The 14845-nt window shown below is 35.1% G+C and overlaps 1 protein-coding gene across 2 annotated transcripts in view; it reads left to right on the top strand.

The window, feature by feature from the left end:
• Positions 1 to 14845, top strand: part of LOC106752225 (protein phosphatase 1 regulatory subunit 3C-B) — a 33366-nt gene that overhangs the window by 11071 nt on the left and 7450 nt on the right. Inside the window, exons 2-5 of one of the 2 annotated variants that reach the window (XM_014633783.1) lie at positions 10283 to 10534; positions 11398 to 11916; positions 13021 to 13483; positions 13602 to 14759. In XM_014633783.1, coding sequence (XP_014489269.1) covers positions 10289 to 10534; positions 11398 to 11916; positions 13021 to 13197 — 942 coding nt within the window. In that variant the 5' untranslated portion in view covers positions 10283 to 10288 and the 3' untranslated portion in view covers positions 13198 to 13483; positions 13602 to 14759. Of the gene's footprint in view, positions 1 to 10282; positions 10535 to 11397; positions 11917 to 13020; positions 13484 to 13601; positions 14760 to 14845 lie in introns of those variants that run through there. The other variant, XM_014633775.1, reaches the window with a different exon arrangement.

Here is a 14845-nt window from a genome sequence, read left to right as displayed (position 1 = left end):
GAATTTTTTGAACCACTCGAAACACTGTGTTTTACCAAGAGCATGTTCACCGTAAGCTTCGACAAGCATTCGATGCGATTCTGCAGCAGTTTTCTTCAAATGATAACAAAAAACCAATGCTGTCCGCAAATCGTAGTTCGTAGGCACAAAACTCGACATGTTTAAGGTTATAGAAAAATATACCGGTGTATGGAACTTGGGTTGTTGTGTGTTGAAAATCTTCGTCAGCTGTTAGAGGGAGATGATGGCGCTGCAGAAGCGGTCTTACGGTCCCTAAACTGATGGCTAGCACCATCTATAGGGAAATTCCGGTTTCATACTTCTACACCTGGTATATTTACAGGGTGACCATTGGGATTGTGTCTTAAGTAAATAGTTATATTTTCCCTCTTCGATATTAGAGGTCATTTAACTAATTAGGTCCCGATATTTGAGATATGTTAATTTCATTTGAGTCGCTTTATGCAAGCCGGTTTATCAACGTCGGAATGAACGATCTAATCATCGAAGAATGAGTATTTCTTATCGAGTACTTTTATAGTAGAAGCAAAAACTATATTGAGACGTTCCGTATTAAATATCAATCTAATAATATTTCAAGCAAAATTATACTCAGAAGGTGTGCTTTCTTCCTGGAATCTTGCCATAACCTAATCTAACCTACACATTCCGGTTATCTGAGATTTTATTCATTTTTCGATATTTTTTCTCGAAGAATTATTGATAATTTTAGTATATACGGTACTTTGAATGATCGTAGACAAGATATATTCGGCCCATTTACTTACCATTTACATCTTATTACAACGGACGGAACAATTTACGACAAAAGTATGTTTTGAAGAAAATCCGGATTCCTCAATTCGAAAAGCTGTTTATGGAATTTCTTATTTCAAGCAGTTCGCAATTAGGATGATAAGACGGCATTCTAATGTTCCCTGATGATGCCTGAGTCACATGTATCTTAAAACGCGGACAATTGGAGTCGATCCAAGGCCATGACGCGTGTCTCGAGACACGAAGCTTAAGAAGGTGGACTTCGTCTAAATTTGATCGCGAGAATGTTCGAAATAGTTTGACGACTGCGCAATTTTCCGCATCGAGTCACGAGACTAGCAGAAATACAATAGGATCTGCTAACAAAGTATGATGACAGATTGATGGCGGAAACTGAGCAGCATCTGCCGTTTCATCAACATTTAATTGTATTTAAATGAAACATATTGGAAATCCTGCCTGGTTTCTGTCAAGTGCCAATATGCTGTCGAATTATATCAGCAGGCTCTGTCGAAAGAACATGAGTTTAACGTAGACATAAGTGGATCTGCCACAGTATTTTAATCGAATCTGCTGCCAATCTGCCGGCATATTGTTAACCGTCAAATAACAAGGTTCGTATAGATCGACCTGTACAAGCATTTTGTAGATTTTCAACGAATTTTTTCAACTCGGCTCTTTTTATTCTCACAATAAGTTAGAAAATATGTAAAAGTAAATAAATTATATCGCAAGATATGTAAATATAATGTAATACATGAAATATAATACTTTTCAAGTATGTTTACGGAAACATTAGAATATTGATCTGACCAATCTTGTTGTCTGAGCGTTAACATTTTGCTTATTGGAATGTCGCCTATAAAACTAAATAAGTTTCGTCTAAAATATTTATTTTTACCACTAAAAATGAAAGAGTTATCAAGGTTTCCTGTTTTAAGTGGTTCATTCTCAGTATATTAAATAAAGAAAACACAACATATAATAATATATAAAATAAGATAATCTATCTAGGTTAATTCTAGATAATAATGTTAGGTATGAAAAGTAATGTTGTGCGTGCGTGTTATATTTCAGAAATAATAGGGAAATGGATTGTGAAACATGAAAGGCAAAAAAGTGTTAAATGTGGTACGACCGTAAGATAACTATCAGAGCGCGTTCATGCATATGGATGATAATAATAAGATTTAGAGAGGACAAAAGATAAATATATCTGATATATTTGGTTAAATGAGAAATCGCTAGTAATATTCAAATGATTAATGATCGTTTTGCCTATGCAATTGATAAAAAGGATAAATTATTTTGTCTAGATATAAGGCGATGTTGCGTTATCTTGTGTACTGTGAACTATGAACATTCCGCGTGATTATAAAACAATGATCAATTACGAAATATCGCGATAAATATTTCCATGCGATTGTGAGGATGTCACATAATCGTCTATTATTTAATATGCATCCTGTGAAGGTCGTTTAAAGATGAATATTTATTTTAGGTGACACTTATTATTGACAAAAATTATAAGTCTCTCAGGGAGCCGTAATTGCTTAATTTTTCATAAAATCAACTGGTTTTTTATATGATCGATCGAAACTATCGAATAATTAAGTAATTTCTTGTTTGACTGATTTATTAATTTGATGATGCAATATTAGGGGAATATGGTGAATGTGATATATCCAATCTCAGTTCCTTTATTTCTTTTATTCTGTGCAAGGTCTATTTTACAGTGTGTAGTTTTGCGTCGTCATGGTGAAAAACGACTGGCCAGAATTGGACGCTTCTCCTGGATTGCTATTTCTTAATTGTTGATAGTACTTGTTAGAATTAATCATTTGGCCAACGGGGAGCAGCTCAAAATAAATTATTTCTTTGCAATCCCACTAAACAGAAAGAATCACCTTCTCGGGATGCAAATTGGCTTTTGCCATGGATTCTGCACGCTCATTTGCTAGTTTCTAAGTGCGTTGAACATTGTAGACGATCCATTTTTCATCGCCAGTCCCCAGTCGATCCAAACACGGCTTTTTATTTAGCCGGCTAAGTAAAGAAATTCGTTCGCTTCGGTTAGCAAATGCTGCACCTATATATCGAGCTTCAAAGTGTACCCAATCTTTTCTAAATGCGGTCGCCTGTTAATGTTGAGTCTTGAAGCAATCTTTTTTGTTGAAATTCGTGAATTATTTTCCATTAAATTGCTCAACATGTCATCATTTATGTCTGAAGTTTGGCCAGAGCATGACTGGCCGTCAAGATTAAGAATCACCACGTCTAAATTTCACAAACCATTTTTTAACAGCTCGAATTGTTGGTATACGATCTTGATAGACCATCATCTTAAATTTTTTTTACGGCAATTCCAATTGTTACGGCCTTCCGAAACTCATAGAGCATAACATGCCATTAATTCAACTTTTCTTCGCTCATTTTCAAAATTGTTTTTTACAACGTAAATTCAATCAAAATACAAGTCTTCCGCTTAAATTGAATATGTCACTTTTCCATACATGATGTGCAATACGTACACATAACAATCAATGACGCTACCATACAACTCTTCTAGTAACATCTATTGGAATCGGGCACGAACTTTTGCACTCACCATAATATAATATAGTACAAGTCTTATTTTCACGAAACTCATTTCATGATACAACTATCTTAATGTAATGAGTTAATTGGCTGATATAATTGGTTCCCTCCATTCTCTTCCAAGAGCAAAAACATTACTGCTTATATAAGATGACTGATAAAGGTTGTACATTTCATTCTTTTTATAAATAATATATATTCATGGGGAGACTTTATGAATTGAAACACGCAGGTCTGAACTAAACTTTAACAGTTTGTAGGGCGGAGGGCTCCAAGTACAAATATAAAATATTAGTTGTAGATGGCCAACCATTCAACAGTTTATACACACAAAAACATAAGGAAATGAGGACAAAAAACAATAAAGATTGTAAGAAATATAATATAAGAAATACAAAAATAAATAACAGATGTAATTTTTATTATTTTCTAATGTCCTCTAATTTTCTTGTTTTTGTGTATATTTATTGCTTTCTGTCTTTAGCGCACATCTAACATATTTTAGACACGATGTAAATCAAAAGAGGACAAGAAAGAAAATCGAGTTAATTATTGTCTTGCCGATCGAATGTTTAAGCGAGCATTTTTTGCATACAGGTGAGAATTCGCGAATCATGTAGATCATGTCGAAAACACAGATCAGAGATATAAATATTCCCAAAGAGCACGGGATCTGGGACTGGGATATGAAACATCTACAAGACTAAAGACGTCTCATAGACATCTTACTTAATTAAAAACGTCTTAAAGGTGTCTTAGAGATGTCTTATGTCCCAGTTTTGGGTTTTGTGCTGTTTAGGTTATTCTCAACAAATCGCAACACGATGTTAATGAATATACAAGGTGCAATGTTAGAATCCGAACAAAATTGAATTTGAAATTCCCGCTATGTTAGAATTCAACTGTAGGTGCCGCTTAGCGTTAAGATAGACTAGAATACGTGGGTAAGATATTCACAACCTCGAAATGGCCGAGTTGGTCAGATTAAACCTGGAATATAACCGGAGGGCGGCGATTATTGAAAGTCTTCTCGCCGGAAAGACACCAAGCAAAATAATAAGGTTTTTCGCGTATTTCGCCATGTTGACGGTGTACGATGTTGCCCAGAGATAAAAATGGATCACCTACAGCAAGATTGAGCGCAAAAGATCGATATTTCTTTAAATAATAGTGTTAAATAATATCTGTTTTTTCCGTAAAATAATAGTTTTTTTGAACGAAAGATCAAAATTTTTATTAAATCAAATAATATTTTGTACATGTTGTCCCGGGAAAAAAAAGATATGAAATGTGCTCATATATGATTATATATAATCATATATGTCCACAATAAAAAATACTGTTACTTACAAATTATATGCAAATACAATCGAAGTAAATATTTCTGGCTGCTTGTGCTTCTGGCAGCACATGATATTGACATTTAATTAAATGACGTAATATCATTTTTTTCGTGTACAAAGATATATAATCATATATGTAATCACATGAGCAAAATTCATATATGATTTTATGTAATTATATATCTTATATAATTAATTTTTCCTAGGGTTTCACTGAAACAAATTTCAGTCAAATAAATAGAAATATTAAATCTAGAGAAACATTTTTTCCGTGCAAAGATATCGTTTCTTGTCATTGAGTTTTCGTTCATTCTCTAATCTATCACACGAACTGCGACATTTTCGTGGAGTAGGAAAAATCTAAAATATATCTACCTGATTTTAACTAAAAGTTAAACTCAGGCGACTAAAAAGTTATACACGTAAAATTCGTAACGAGTTACTAGGGTGAAAACTGGTTTGCGTTTCAGTGGAAAGAAGTATTTAATGAGGGATTACTCAGCAAGAAGTGAAAATCGAATCGATAATTGAAATTACATCGAATCGATTTAATTTCTCGTTGGGTATCGTCTTGCAGCTGATATTCAATAGGAGAATTTATTTTTGAGTAATTCCCAGAAGTTAAATTTTCTTATTAAATATCGGATGCTTTTCGAAATATATAGAAATATGTGTATAGAAATATACCCGAACAACCGCAAATTACCATCCGTTAATTTTTGAAGATATTTCTTAGATTCATGCTGAATTTGAAAATTATTTTTACGCATTCTCTCTTATTTGGATAATTTTCACGGGCCATTAATCATAAATATAGATTTGGATATTACGAACACGTAGAAATCTATGCTAATTCTACAATTCGCTTGAATTTTACTTCTTTTGTTAGGTCTATATAACATCGGGAATCTCTGCTCGTCATTATTTATCAGTTATTGATTTTTGAAGAGAATGTTTGACTTTTCCAAGATCCGGTAGTGTAATCGACACTCATCCTACTCATGCGGATATGTGCGTGAGTATGCTTTACGAATTAACTTTACTGAAACCTAAAACCTAAAACGTCCACCGATTCATGGTCCGCCGATTCTCAACTACGCGCGCACTGGTTCGGTTACGGTCTGGTACGTATAGTACGTATTTCATTCGAGTCCGAACCGGTTCTCAGTATGAAAAAAACGGCGCGAGGATCGCACGCCTTAACCGCATTCAAGACTCGTAATTCTATTTCACGAGTAATATGATTACAGGTATACTTACTTGTCGCGCATAAAAATGTATCAACTGCGAGACTATATACGCAAATAGAAAATACGTCATATTACAAGTAAAAATTTTAGCCAGTCGTCAGTTTCAATTAGCTGCTTCATACATTTAATCGGGCTTAAGATGAAGTACTGCGGAATATAATAACTTTGTGCATTTGGCGAATTAAAATCGTGTTCTCTTCACGGAGAAAAAAGCGGTTGAATTAACTTGACAACGAAATTTCTAGTTGTTATGATCCAATTTCTAGTTGTTATGATCCAAATTTCGTTTGTATAACTAAAAATGTTGTTTCTTCGTTCATTCAAACATGTTTAATTCATTATTGTTAGGTACAATCAAACTTTTTTACGTGTTCGTAACGCAATTAAAATATTCGAAAGAACGAATGCAGATTAGCTTGAAAAAGAGACAAAGAAACTTTGGGCAATGAGAAATATAAATCATCATATTTTTGAAAGATAAATTGAAAATTATTCAAAGAAAATTAAATAAATTTTCGTTAAATTGTGGTGTTAAGTGCCTTTTATCATGTTTTTGTATAGATTTCCATTATCTCATTAATATAATGTCAATATTATTTAAGGGAGAGTCAATAAGGCCATTTTTATGGGCCCCCCTCCCGATTTCCAGTAAACATTTTTTTTTGTATTATATGATCCTTAGGAATGTCAAAAATAATCATTAGATGAGAAAAACACTCTATCCATATCTCTCTGTCCATCCGTAATTAATTATTAGTCTAGATGTGCCACTGTGAAGCTTTTTTCATGACTAATAAGAGAATCAATAAAATATTTTCGTTCATTATACTGCTCTGCCATCATATTAACGTTAGTTTAGACCTAAATATTTATCGTTTTCAAGATGAAGGTAAATAGTTCGTAATGAAAAAAACGAAGTTTTTTGATTACTCTTAATATATGGGTACCTATAAAAAGGTGAGGCCCGCAAATAGGTCATTATTAATTACCTACAGACTGAAGCTTCTACACTGCATTAAAATTGTAATTGTAGTGTAATTTGATCACTTGCTATTGGTGAAGCTCAGAAGTAAAAAAAGTTTTATTGGGCAACTCATAATAAATAATGTTTTTCAAATCCCACCAAACACACAGTAACATGTGAATATTCGGTTTAGCGGTAAATATTAACGATTAAACCCACGACTTTCATGTTTTGAGATTGTTCTACAATATCCATTTTTCATCCCCAGTTAGAATCTTATACAGAAAGTCCTTTCTTTTAAGTCGTGACAGCAGGTCTATGCCGTGTCACAGCGTCTTACTTTGTGTTCGGGGCTGAGCACCTGAGGAAACCAATAACCTACGTAGGTAGCTATTTATATTTCTGGCCTTGGTAGCAGTAAGTGTTGCCAGGCGCCATCTGACGTTGTCATTGGAAACTTGACATTGTTGAACATAAGAACATAAGAACACATTGTCATTTGAGCGCGGTTTGTGTTGTTTACAGTGAATTGAAAAATTCATGTCGGGCAAAAAATGGAATTAACTCGTGAACATTTTCGTGAGATTATTTTTCATAACTTTCGACGTGGATTATCAAGACAAGAGTGCATCGATGAACTTAATTCTTTATACAGCGAGAAAGCACCATCCTACAGCACTGTAAAAAACTGGTATAACGAATTCAATCGTGGCCGACGTTCGCTCCAGGACGAATTCCGTGAAGGTCGTCCAAAATCGGTTGTTGTGCCAGAAAATATCGATGCTGTGCGTGAACTGATAAAGCAAGATCGTCATGTGACATACCGTGAGATTGAGGCATCTTTGGGCATTAGTATGACAAGCATCAATAAGATATTGCATGAATATTTGTCCGTAAAAAAAATTTCTTCGCGTTGGATCCCGCATAATCTGACAAACGCTCAAAAGAAAACACGTGTTGATTGGTGCAAGGAAATGTTGAGAAAATACGTTCAAGGTGCATCAAAGGCTGTGTATAACATCTACACAGGTAACGAATCATGGATCTATGCATATGAGCCCGAAACAAAACAGCAATCGACTGTATGGTTCTTCCAATGCGAGTCAAATCCAACAAAAGTTGTTCGCCGAAGAAGCACATCGAAGCAAATGGTTGCCTGTTTCTTCGGCATTACCGGTCACGTGGCGACAGTGGCGTTAGAGCACCGTAGGACGGTCAATTCTGAATGGTACACGAATGGTACACATTTGTTTGCCAGAAGTCATCGGAGAAATTCGAGAAAAGCAGAAGAAGAGGCGAATCATTCTTCATCGTGACAATGCGAGCTCTCACACATCGGGTCAAACAAAGGAATTTTTGACCAGCCAAAACATCGAATTGATGGGTCATCCGCCGTACAGCCCTGATTTGGCACCCAATGACTTTTTTTGTTCCCGCACATCAAAAATAAATTACGTGGTCAACGATTTTCGGCACCCGAAGAAGCGGTTGATTCATTCAAAACGCATGTTTTGCAGTTACCTCAATCGGAGTGGAAAAAGTGCTTCGAAAATTGGCTCAAACGCATGCAAAAGTGTATTGATCATCATGGAGAATATTTTGAAAAACAATAAAACCAATTTCGATCATAAATATTTGCTTTTTTATTATTAGGCCAAAAATATAAGTAGCAACCCTCGTATCTTTGAAATTCTTCCAAGCTTCTTTAAGCTTAACGGAAATAGCCTGTTCAATTATACTAAGTTGTTCAAGAAGTTCTTGTTGCGTCTGACAAAGATCTTCATTCAACAGCTGCTCCAATTCTTCGTCTTCAACTTTTTCCGACATTACATCGCGTTCTCGATCAATGAGATCGAAATTGCCACTCAAAAATTTCTGAAATCACTTTTCACAAGTTTTATGGGTCAAAGCATTTTCCACCCAAAGCACAACAAATCATTTCGGTAGCAACATTTTTATTCAACCGGAACACAAAAAGAATGCAGTGCCTCAGATGTTCCTTTTCGGATGATATCGTGATAACTATTGTTTTCTGAGGTTATGTCGACAAAGCCATTAATTATTATAATGCTTTTTAAAAGTTAAGGTTGGCATTTTTTTGGCAAATCACCATAGGGCGGGAAAAAAATTTTAATTTCAGCCAGAATTACAAGACGTTAAATGTAAGGCACCGAACTTATTTGTACATTTAATTATGATAATATTTGGACGCGAGTTTTTTCCAAGATATTACGTGTATATGTATCATATTATTTAAATAATATATTTAGTTCAGGAAAAATTTACAGGATGTTCCAAAAAATATATACACACTTTGAATGATTATAAAATCAGCGTTCATTAACGTACAGTTTATTTTCAAAATTGAAAAGAATCTAGAGAAATGAGTAATTTTTTTGTGGTCAAACGCTTTTCAAACTGATGACTATTCTGGTCCAGACATTGCGGATAACAATGAAATCATCAAATATCATTTCGTTCGGTGTTTATGCGCATCCTCGTTCAATCGTTACTCTCAATTCGTTGACTGTTGCCGGTTTTGTACACTTTACCTTTTAAATATCCCCAAAAGTTTAGTGGCGTGAGATCCGGTGAACGTGGAAGATATTTTACTGAACCTCTTTGTCCAATCTATCTGTTTGAGAGATTCTTATTAAAGTAGGTCCTTACATCACGATGGTAACGTGGGGGTGCTGCATCTTGTTGGAAATAAAACTTCTCACCCTCAAAAGCCTCTTGAATGCGCTGCATGACAAATTGTTGCAGCAAGTTCAAATAATCGGCACAACAGTCACAGTACCGTCAAAAAAGAGAATTCCAATTAATCCCTTCGCTGATAAGCCGCTGATTACCATCTAGTCGATATGGCACAACCTGTCCGATACATACTTTCAAAATGAAATAGGTGGCTGATAAATGGGTCGACAAATTTATTGTGTGAAAAGTCGAGACATTTTTTCGTTGTGATATGCTGCCCGAAAAATAGCATTAGACGGTAGATACAAACGACAGATATTTTTATTAAAATGATTGTATCGTTTCTTTGGCATTAAAAGGATGTTTATAGAAAATAATGGGAATTTAGTTATACTCCTGATATAATATGCAGAATAGAATGAAATATAGAGAATAAAATAAAAGTTCCACTGTTGTCAACCTTATTACTTGAATACACGATTTTATACGAATGTACAAAATCTTCCGCTTGTAATATTTGTATAACTTGCTTGTATAATTTTGAAATGTTCGCGGTTTTTACGTCAAACGACGAGAACATATATAGAATATGAAATCTCGATCAAATTCGTTCTTATCTGTGATAATAACGATGAGACTTTCTTTTACCGTAGGTCTAAATGTGTTCGATAGCTATGCCAGCTGAACTGCTCCTGGGGCATAGTCCTCCGGTGTACAGTTCTCTGCTGTACAATCCTTTGGTGGTCACAGCGCCAACGATTACCAGCAGGTCGGTACCACCCAGAATCAGGCCATGCCTTTCTTCGGGATCTTTGACTCTGGATGCGTTACGAAACAATAATAATAACAGCAAGCAGAAGAAACGGGTGGTATTCGCCGACGATCGCGGCCGCCCGCTCACTCAGGTATATCTATTATTAGAATTATCATCAGGATTCCCTATTTCCTAATTGTAGCGATTGTAATACAGGGTTAGGAGCGAGAGAAACCACGGGAGAATTTTTTCTTACAATATATATCGACATCAATTAGTCGTATTTTTTGTGCATTATTTATGCTTAATAATATAAATTAATAAAATATTCTGATAAAACCACTTCTCTTTATTATTCCGTATTAGCATTAATGGACATTTCATGCGAATTACATGTGTTCCGTACTTTTAGCGAAAACGGACTTTACATTGGTTTACAAACGTCTACAATTATTTATTAATCTATAAATTAACGATTTAATATGATTGTAATGGGAAAATAGGGCCAAACTTTGACCAAGCTCCGATTAAATTAATCGACAAATAAGTAGCAGAATTGTTAACTTCAACATCAACTTTCGTTATGTAATTTATCGATAAATTAATTTGCCGATAAACCGTTAAATTGATCATTTCCATCTATTTTAGCAAAATGCACGCACGCAGTTCCTATTAAAAGTTATTTTTTTCGTCTTGCTTTAAAACGCATTTGATTGATTGATGGGGAATTTAAATCATCGATTGAATTAATTTGAATTTGATGAAAATCACTTTTAAAATACGTTACAACTTGCAACTTTTAGTTTGGTTGATTGATATGTTATTTCTCTGCGGAACATAATAAAAAGACGATTGAATAAGTTTGTCCTTTCTCTTTGAATTTTCAATGCATCAGTTACAGTCAAGTAATAATTACGCGTATTTTATTACTATTTTTATAACGACTATTATTACGAGTTATTGGCGAGTTGATTTCGTTTCAAATCCCTCGATTGTGTCAACTTTGGAACGCAGGTTCGTGTGATGTCGGAGCCGAGCAATGTGCCACCACTGTGGAGCACGGCTTATGTGGCCGGTCTAACTGGCGGTCTGCTTCGTGCTTCGTCGAAGGAAGATCAGGACGCTATGCAGAACACCACGCCGCCTTGGCAAGTAACCTTCCCACAGCCAGCGAGCGATTACCTCGCCTTCCGCCGCAAACTTGATCAGGATAACGTCAGCCTGGAGAATGTAATCGTGCGCGAGTCCGAGCAGTGCCTGGTAGGCACGGTGAAGGTCAGGAACCTGGCCTATGATAAGGAGGTTGTGGTAAGGGCCAGCAGCGACTGCTGGTCTACCCACGAAGACGTACATTGCACGTACGTGGAGCAGCCTGGAGCATTAGCTCTCATTCTCTACGATACCTTTCGCTTCCGGCTGACATTGCCGGTGGCGTCAAACGTCATAGAGTTTTGCGTACGATATCGCACTGATGGTACAGAATCATGGGACAATAACGATGGCAAGAACTATTTGATACGCAAAAAACAGGAGGTAGGTTATTTCAATTTTCGGGCCTCTTTCTTTTTTTTTGTTTTTTTTTTCTTTCGCTTCGTTCAACGGAGGGAGAAACTTGATGAATAATCAGCGATTACTTACTATTACTTTCGATTGATGCAGAGAGAGAAGAGCCTCTTTATATCTATATATCTAGAAAAATATTCCAATAAAGCGCTCACTCAATTGTTTTCATTGATTTTTTTGAACGAAGACATAGTTTCAACTTTGAATGTGAAAGTGTGTTTCAACGTTTAAAAATATGCTTTCATTACTAACAGTGTATCTTCTTTCTCTTCAATGAAATATATTTAACTTTGATACTTAATTTCCACCGAATATGTACATATCACACGTGATGTCACTCTTATTTGTATTTCTTGATAATGAGACGATACTCTTGGTCGTGATTAACGGTTTATTTGTACACTTTGCAAAAATTATTAAGGACGTGTATCAGAATGACACAAGACGATATATTATTCGGACAGAGACCAATCACTGAGCAGCGATGACTCGTTGTAATTTACTATCGTAAACATCCCAGAGAATATTAATGTGTGAAATATTCAATCTTAGGCCGGTGGTCGGATCATCTCAAGTTCATTTTCAGATGCATCGTGAAACGATCCGTATCTGAAGATGAACCAATGAAACATTATAATGTTCACATTATAAGGGCTTTAAACGGCTGATTTGCGAGTTACCCAACTAAAGAGATGCCAGAGGCAAATAAGTACTGTTTCGAATAATAAATAGTGCCTCGAGAATCTGACAAAAAGATAGGCAAGAGAATCGATAAAAATATAATTTGTTTTTGATGATGGGTCAATATTGACCCATTTCTAGGTAAACCTGAATTTTTTCGGGGGGATTTACCTCCTGGAAGATAAAATTATTAGATAAAATTGTTGTAAATGTTAATGGCCCTTGTTAAGTCAGGAAAATCTTTAATTAAAACTTCAAAGACAAGGGAAAAAAGTAAATCTACAAGTGGGTAATAAAATAACTCAGCTGCGGTTTTAGTTAAATAAAAGGAAGCAAAATCCTATTGCAACAATAATATCGAAGAAGTAAGGACACATTGTACTTGCGTTTCAGCCTCGAATATCAGTCAAACGATTCGACAGTACGTCGACAACATGCAATGGCCTCTTAAGCAAGGACGGGACGAAAGATGGCGTTCAACGCATCACGGAAGCCACCAAGATGAACATGCGCACATGGAGCGAGTTTGCATCCTGGCATCATCTGGCAAACGACGCTCCCTATTGGTGAATCCGTCGGGGAGGTTGTCTCCTCGTCAATACGACGTACGAAACTGTACACGAATCCTTCTATTTGCTTTTTCGGCCTTCAATCGCCGAGATGTAGATCATGCGGGATCACGTAGGTGTCTCGCGGCACATGTGTCAGAGGAAACAGAAAAGATGGATGCGAGACGAGAAGAAAGAAGTTGCGCTTAATGATCTAATTGGGAACGAAGAACGCGACGCGTGAAAAAAAATGCGGAGGACGACAATAAAATGCAGCGGACGAACACGGGGATAACGTAATCTATACGGTAAGCTCATTTTTTGTCTTCACATCTTAGCGTAAGAATGATCATAAATATGAAAATAAAATTAGCTTTGAACTTGAGCGCACTTATGTGTTCTTTCATTTTCATGCTGGGAAGAAAGGAGGGAACGTGGTTTATGTGCCGCATGAATATCACAGTCCAAACTGCACCAAATCTTCCTTTTTACGATGGAATTTGTAAATACAATATTTCTACAATTAAACAAGAGAAGTTGAATTTGTATTGCGTTTCAAGTGCATTTTAAGAACTTTAAATAGTGCATTAATAAACGATACGAGAAGGAAAATAGATACTTACCGATGCACTGAGAAAAAAAATAGTTAATGTTACTAAAATTATAGTTATTTTCGGTGCCAATTGTATGCGAAAGTTACCTCTACACTCATCAAACACTACAAGTATGTAAACAATTTCATTCACGTTGTGATCAGGCATACCGATCAGACGAATAAAGTAAACGACGAAAACAGACTGAATAGACTGAAAAGTAACAAACAGGTCGACAATCGACAAATGAAAAAATATGCAAATAATATATGAATAAATTAATAACAAGTAAAGTAAAAAATTTAAAATTTAGCAAACATATGAGATAATATTAATACAAATCACTGAAAAATCTTGACGTTGTATATAAGTTACAAACGAATTTGTTGGATCCTCTCAAAAAAATCACGATGATCTTTATTAAAATGTTCTTATCATATTTTCTCCCCTTAATTGCAAACAACTTTTGATGCATCTCAAAAGGAACAAAAAACTATTATGTCCATACTGTTATTCCTAGGTAACACTGAAAGTAGAACAATAGTAGAATAAAAAATGTATTTAAAAAATTCAAGAAGACCTCGACCTGAACCTGACGACAGTACGTTAATGTCAACCAAAATCATCATTCTCAATATATGTAGTCTCAAATTTAATTGCTTAAGATAGATCGATTTAATCTTATTTGTTTACTTTTAAATTTCACATTTCTCGAGTCTCATAAGTCTCGTAACTCAGAAAGTACTTAATAAAAAATACTTTATTATAGTGTTTTGAAAAAATCTTGAAGTCAGCTACAAGAATATGAAATAAAAAATGGTGGATTTTTTTTTAATGCTTAAGTGACTTTGAACTGGCCTTGAAAAAGTTACACAAGGTCAAATCTGTAATTTCATCATGTGTCCGCCTCCAAACCATGTAATTTTTAACTGAAAAATTTTTGTTTATGACGAGTTATAGAAGAGACATTAAAATATATTATTTAAAATAGGACACCCTGTATATATGTGTGTGTGTGTGTGTGGAAGGACTCTAAGAAATAAATATTTTATATTGCATAAAATGTTCAAATTTTAT

Source organism: Dinoponera quadriceps, unplaced genomic scaffold (assembly GCF_001313825.1).
Source record: "Dinoponera quadriceps isolate SergipeBrazil2010 unplaced genomic scaffold, ASM131382v1 scaffold96, whole genome shotgun sequence".
In the NCBI taxonomy this organism is placed as follows: Eukaryota; Metazoa; Arthropoda; class Insecta; order Hymenoptera; family Formicidae; genus Dinoponera; species Dinoponera quadriceps.
The sequence above is the reverse complement of the archived record's forward strand: the minus strand, read 5'-3'. Positions and strand labels throughout refer to the sequence as shown.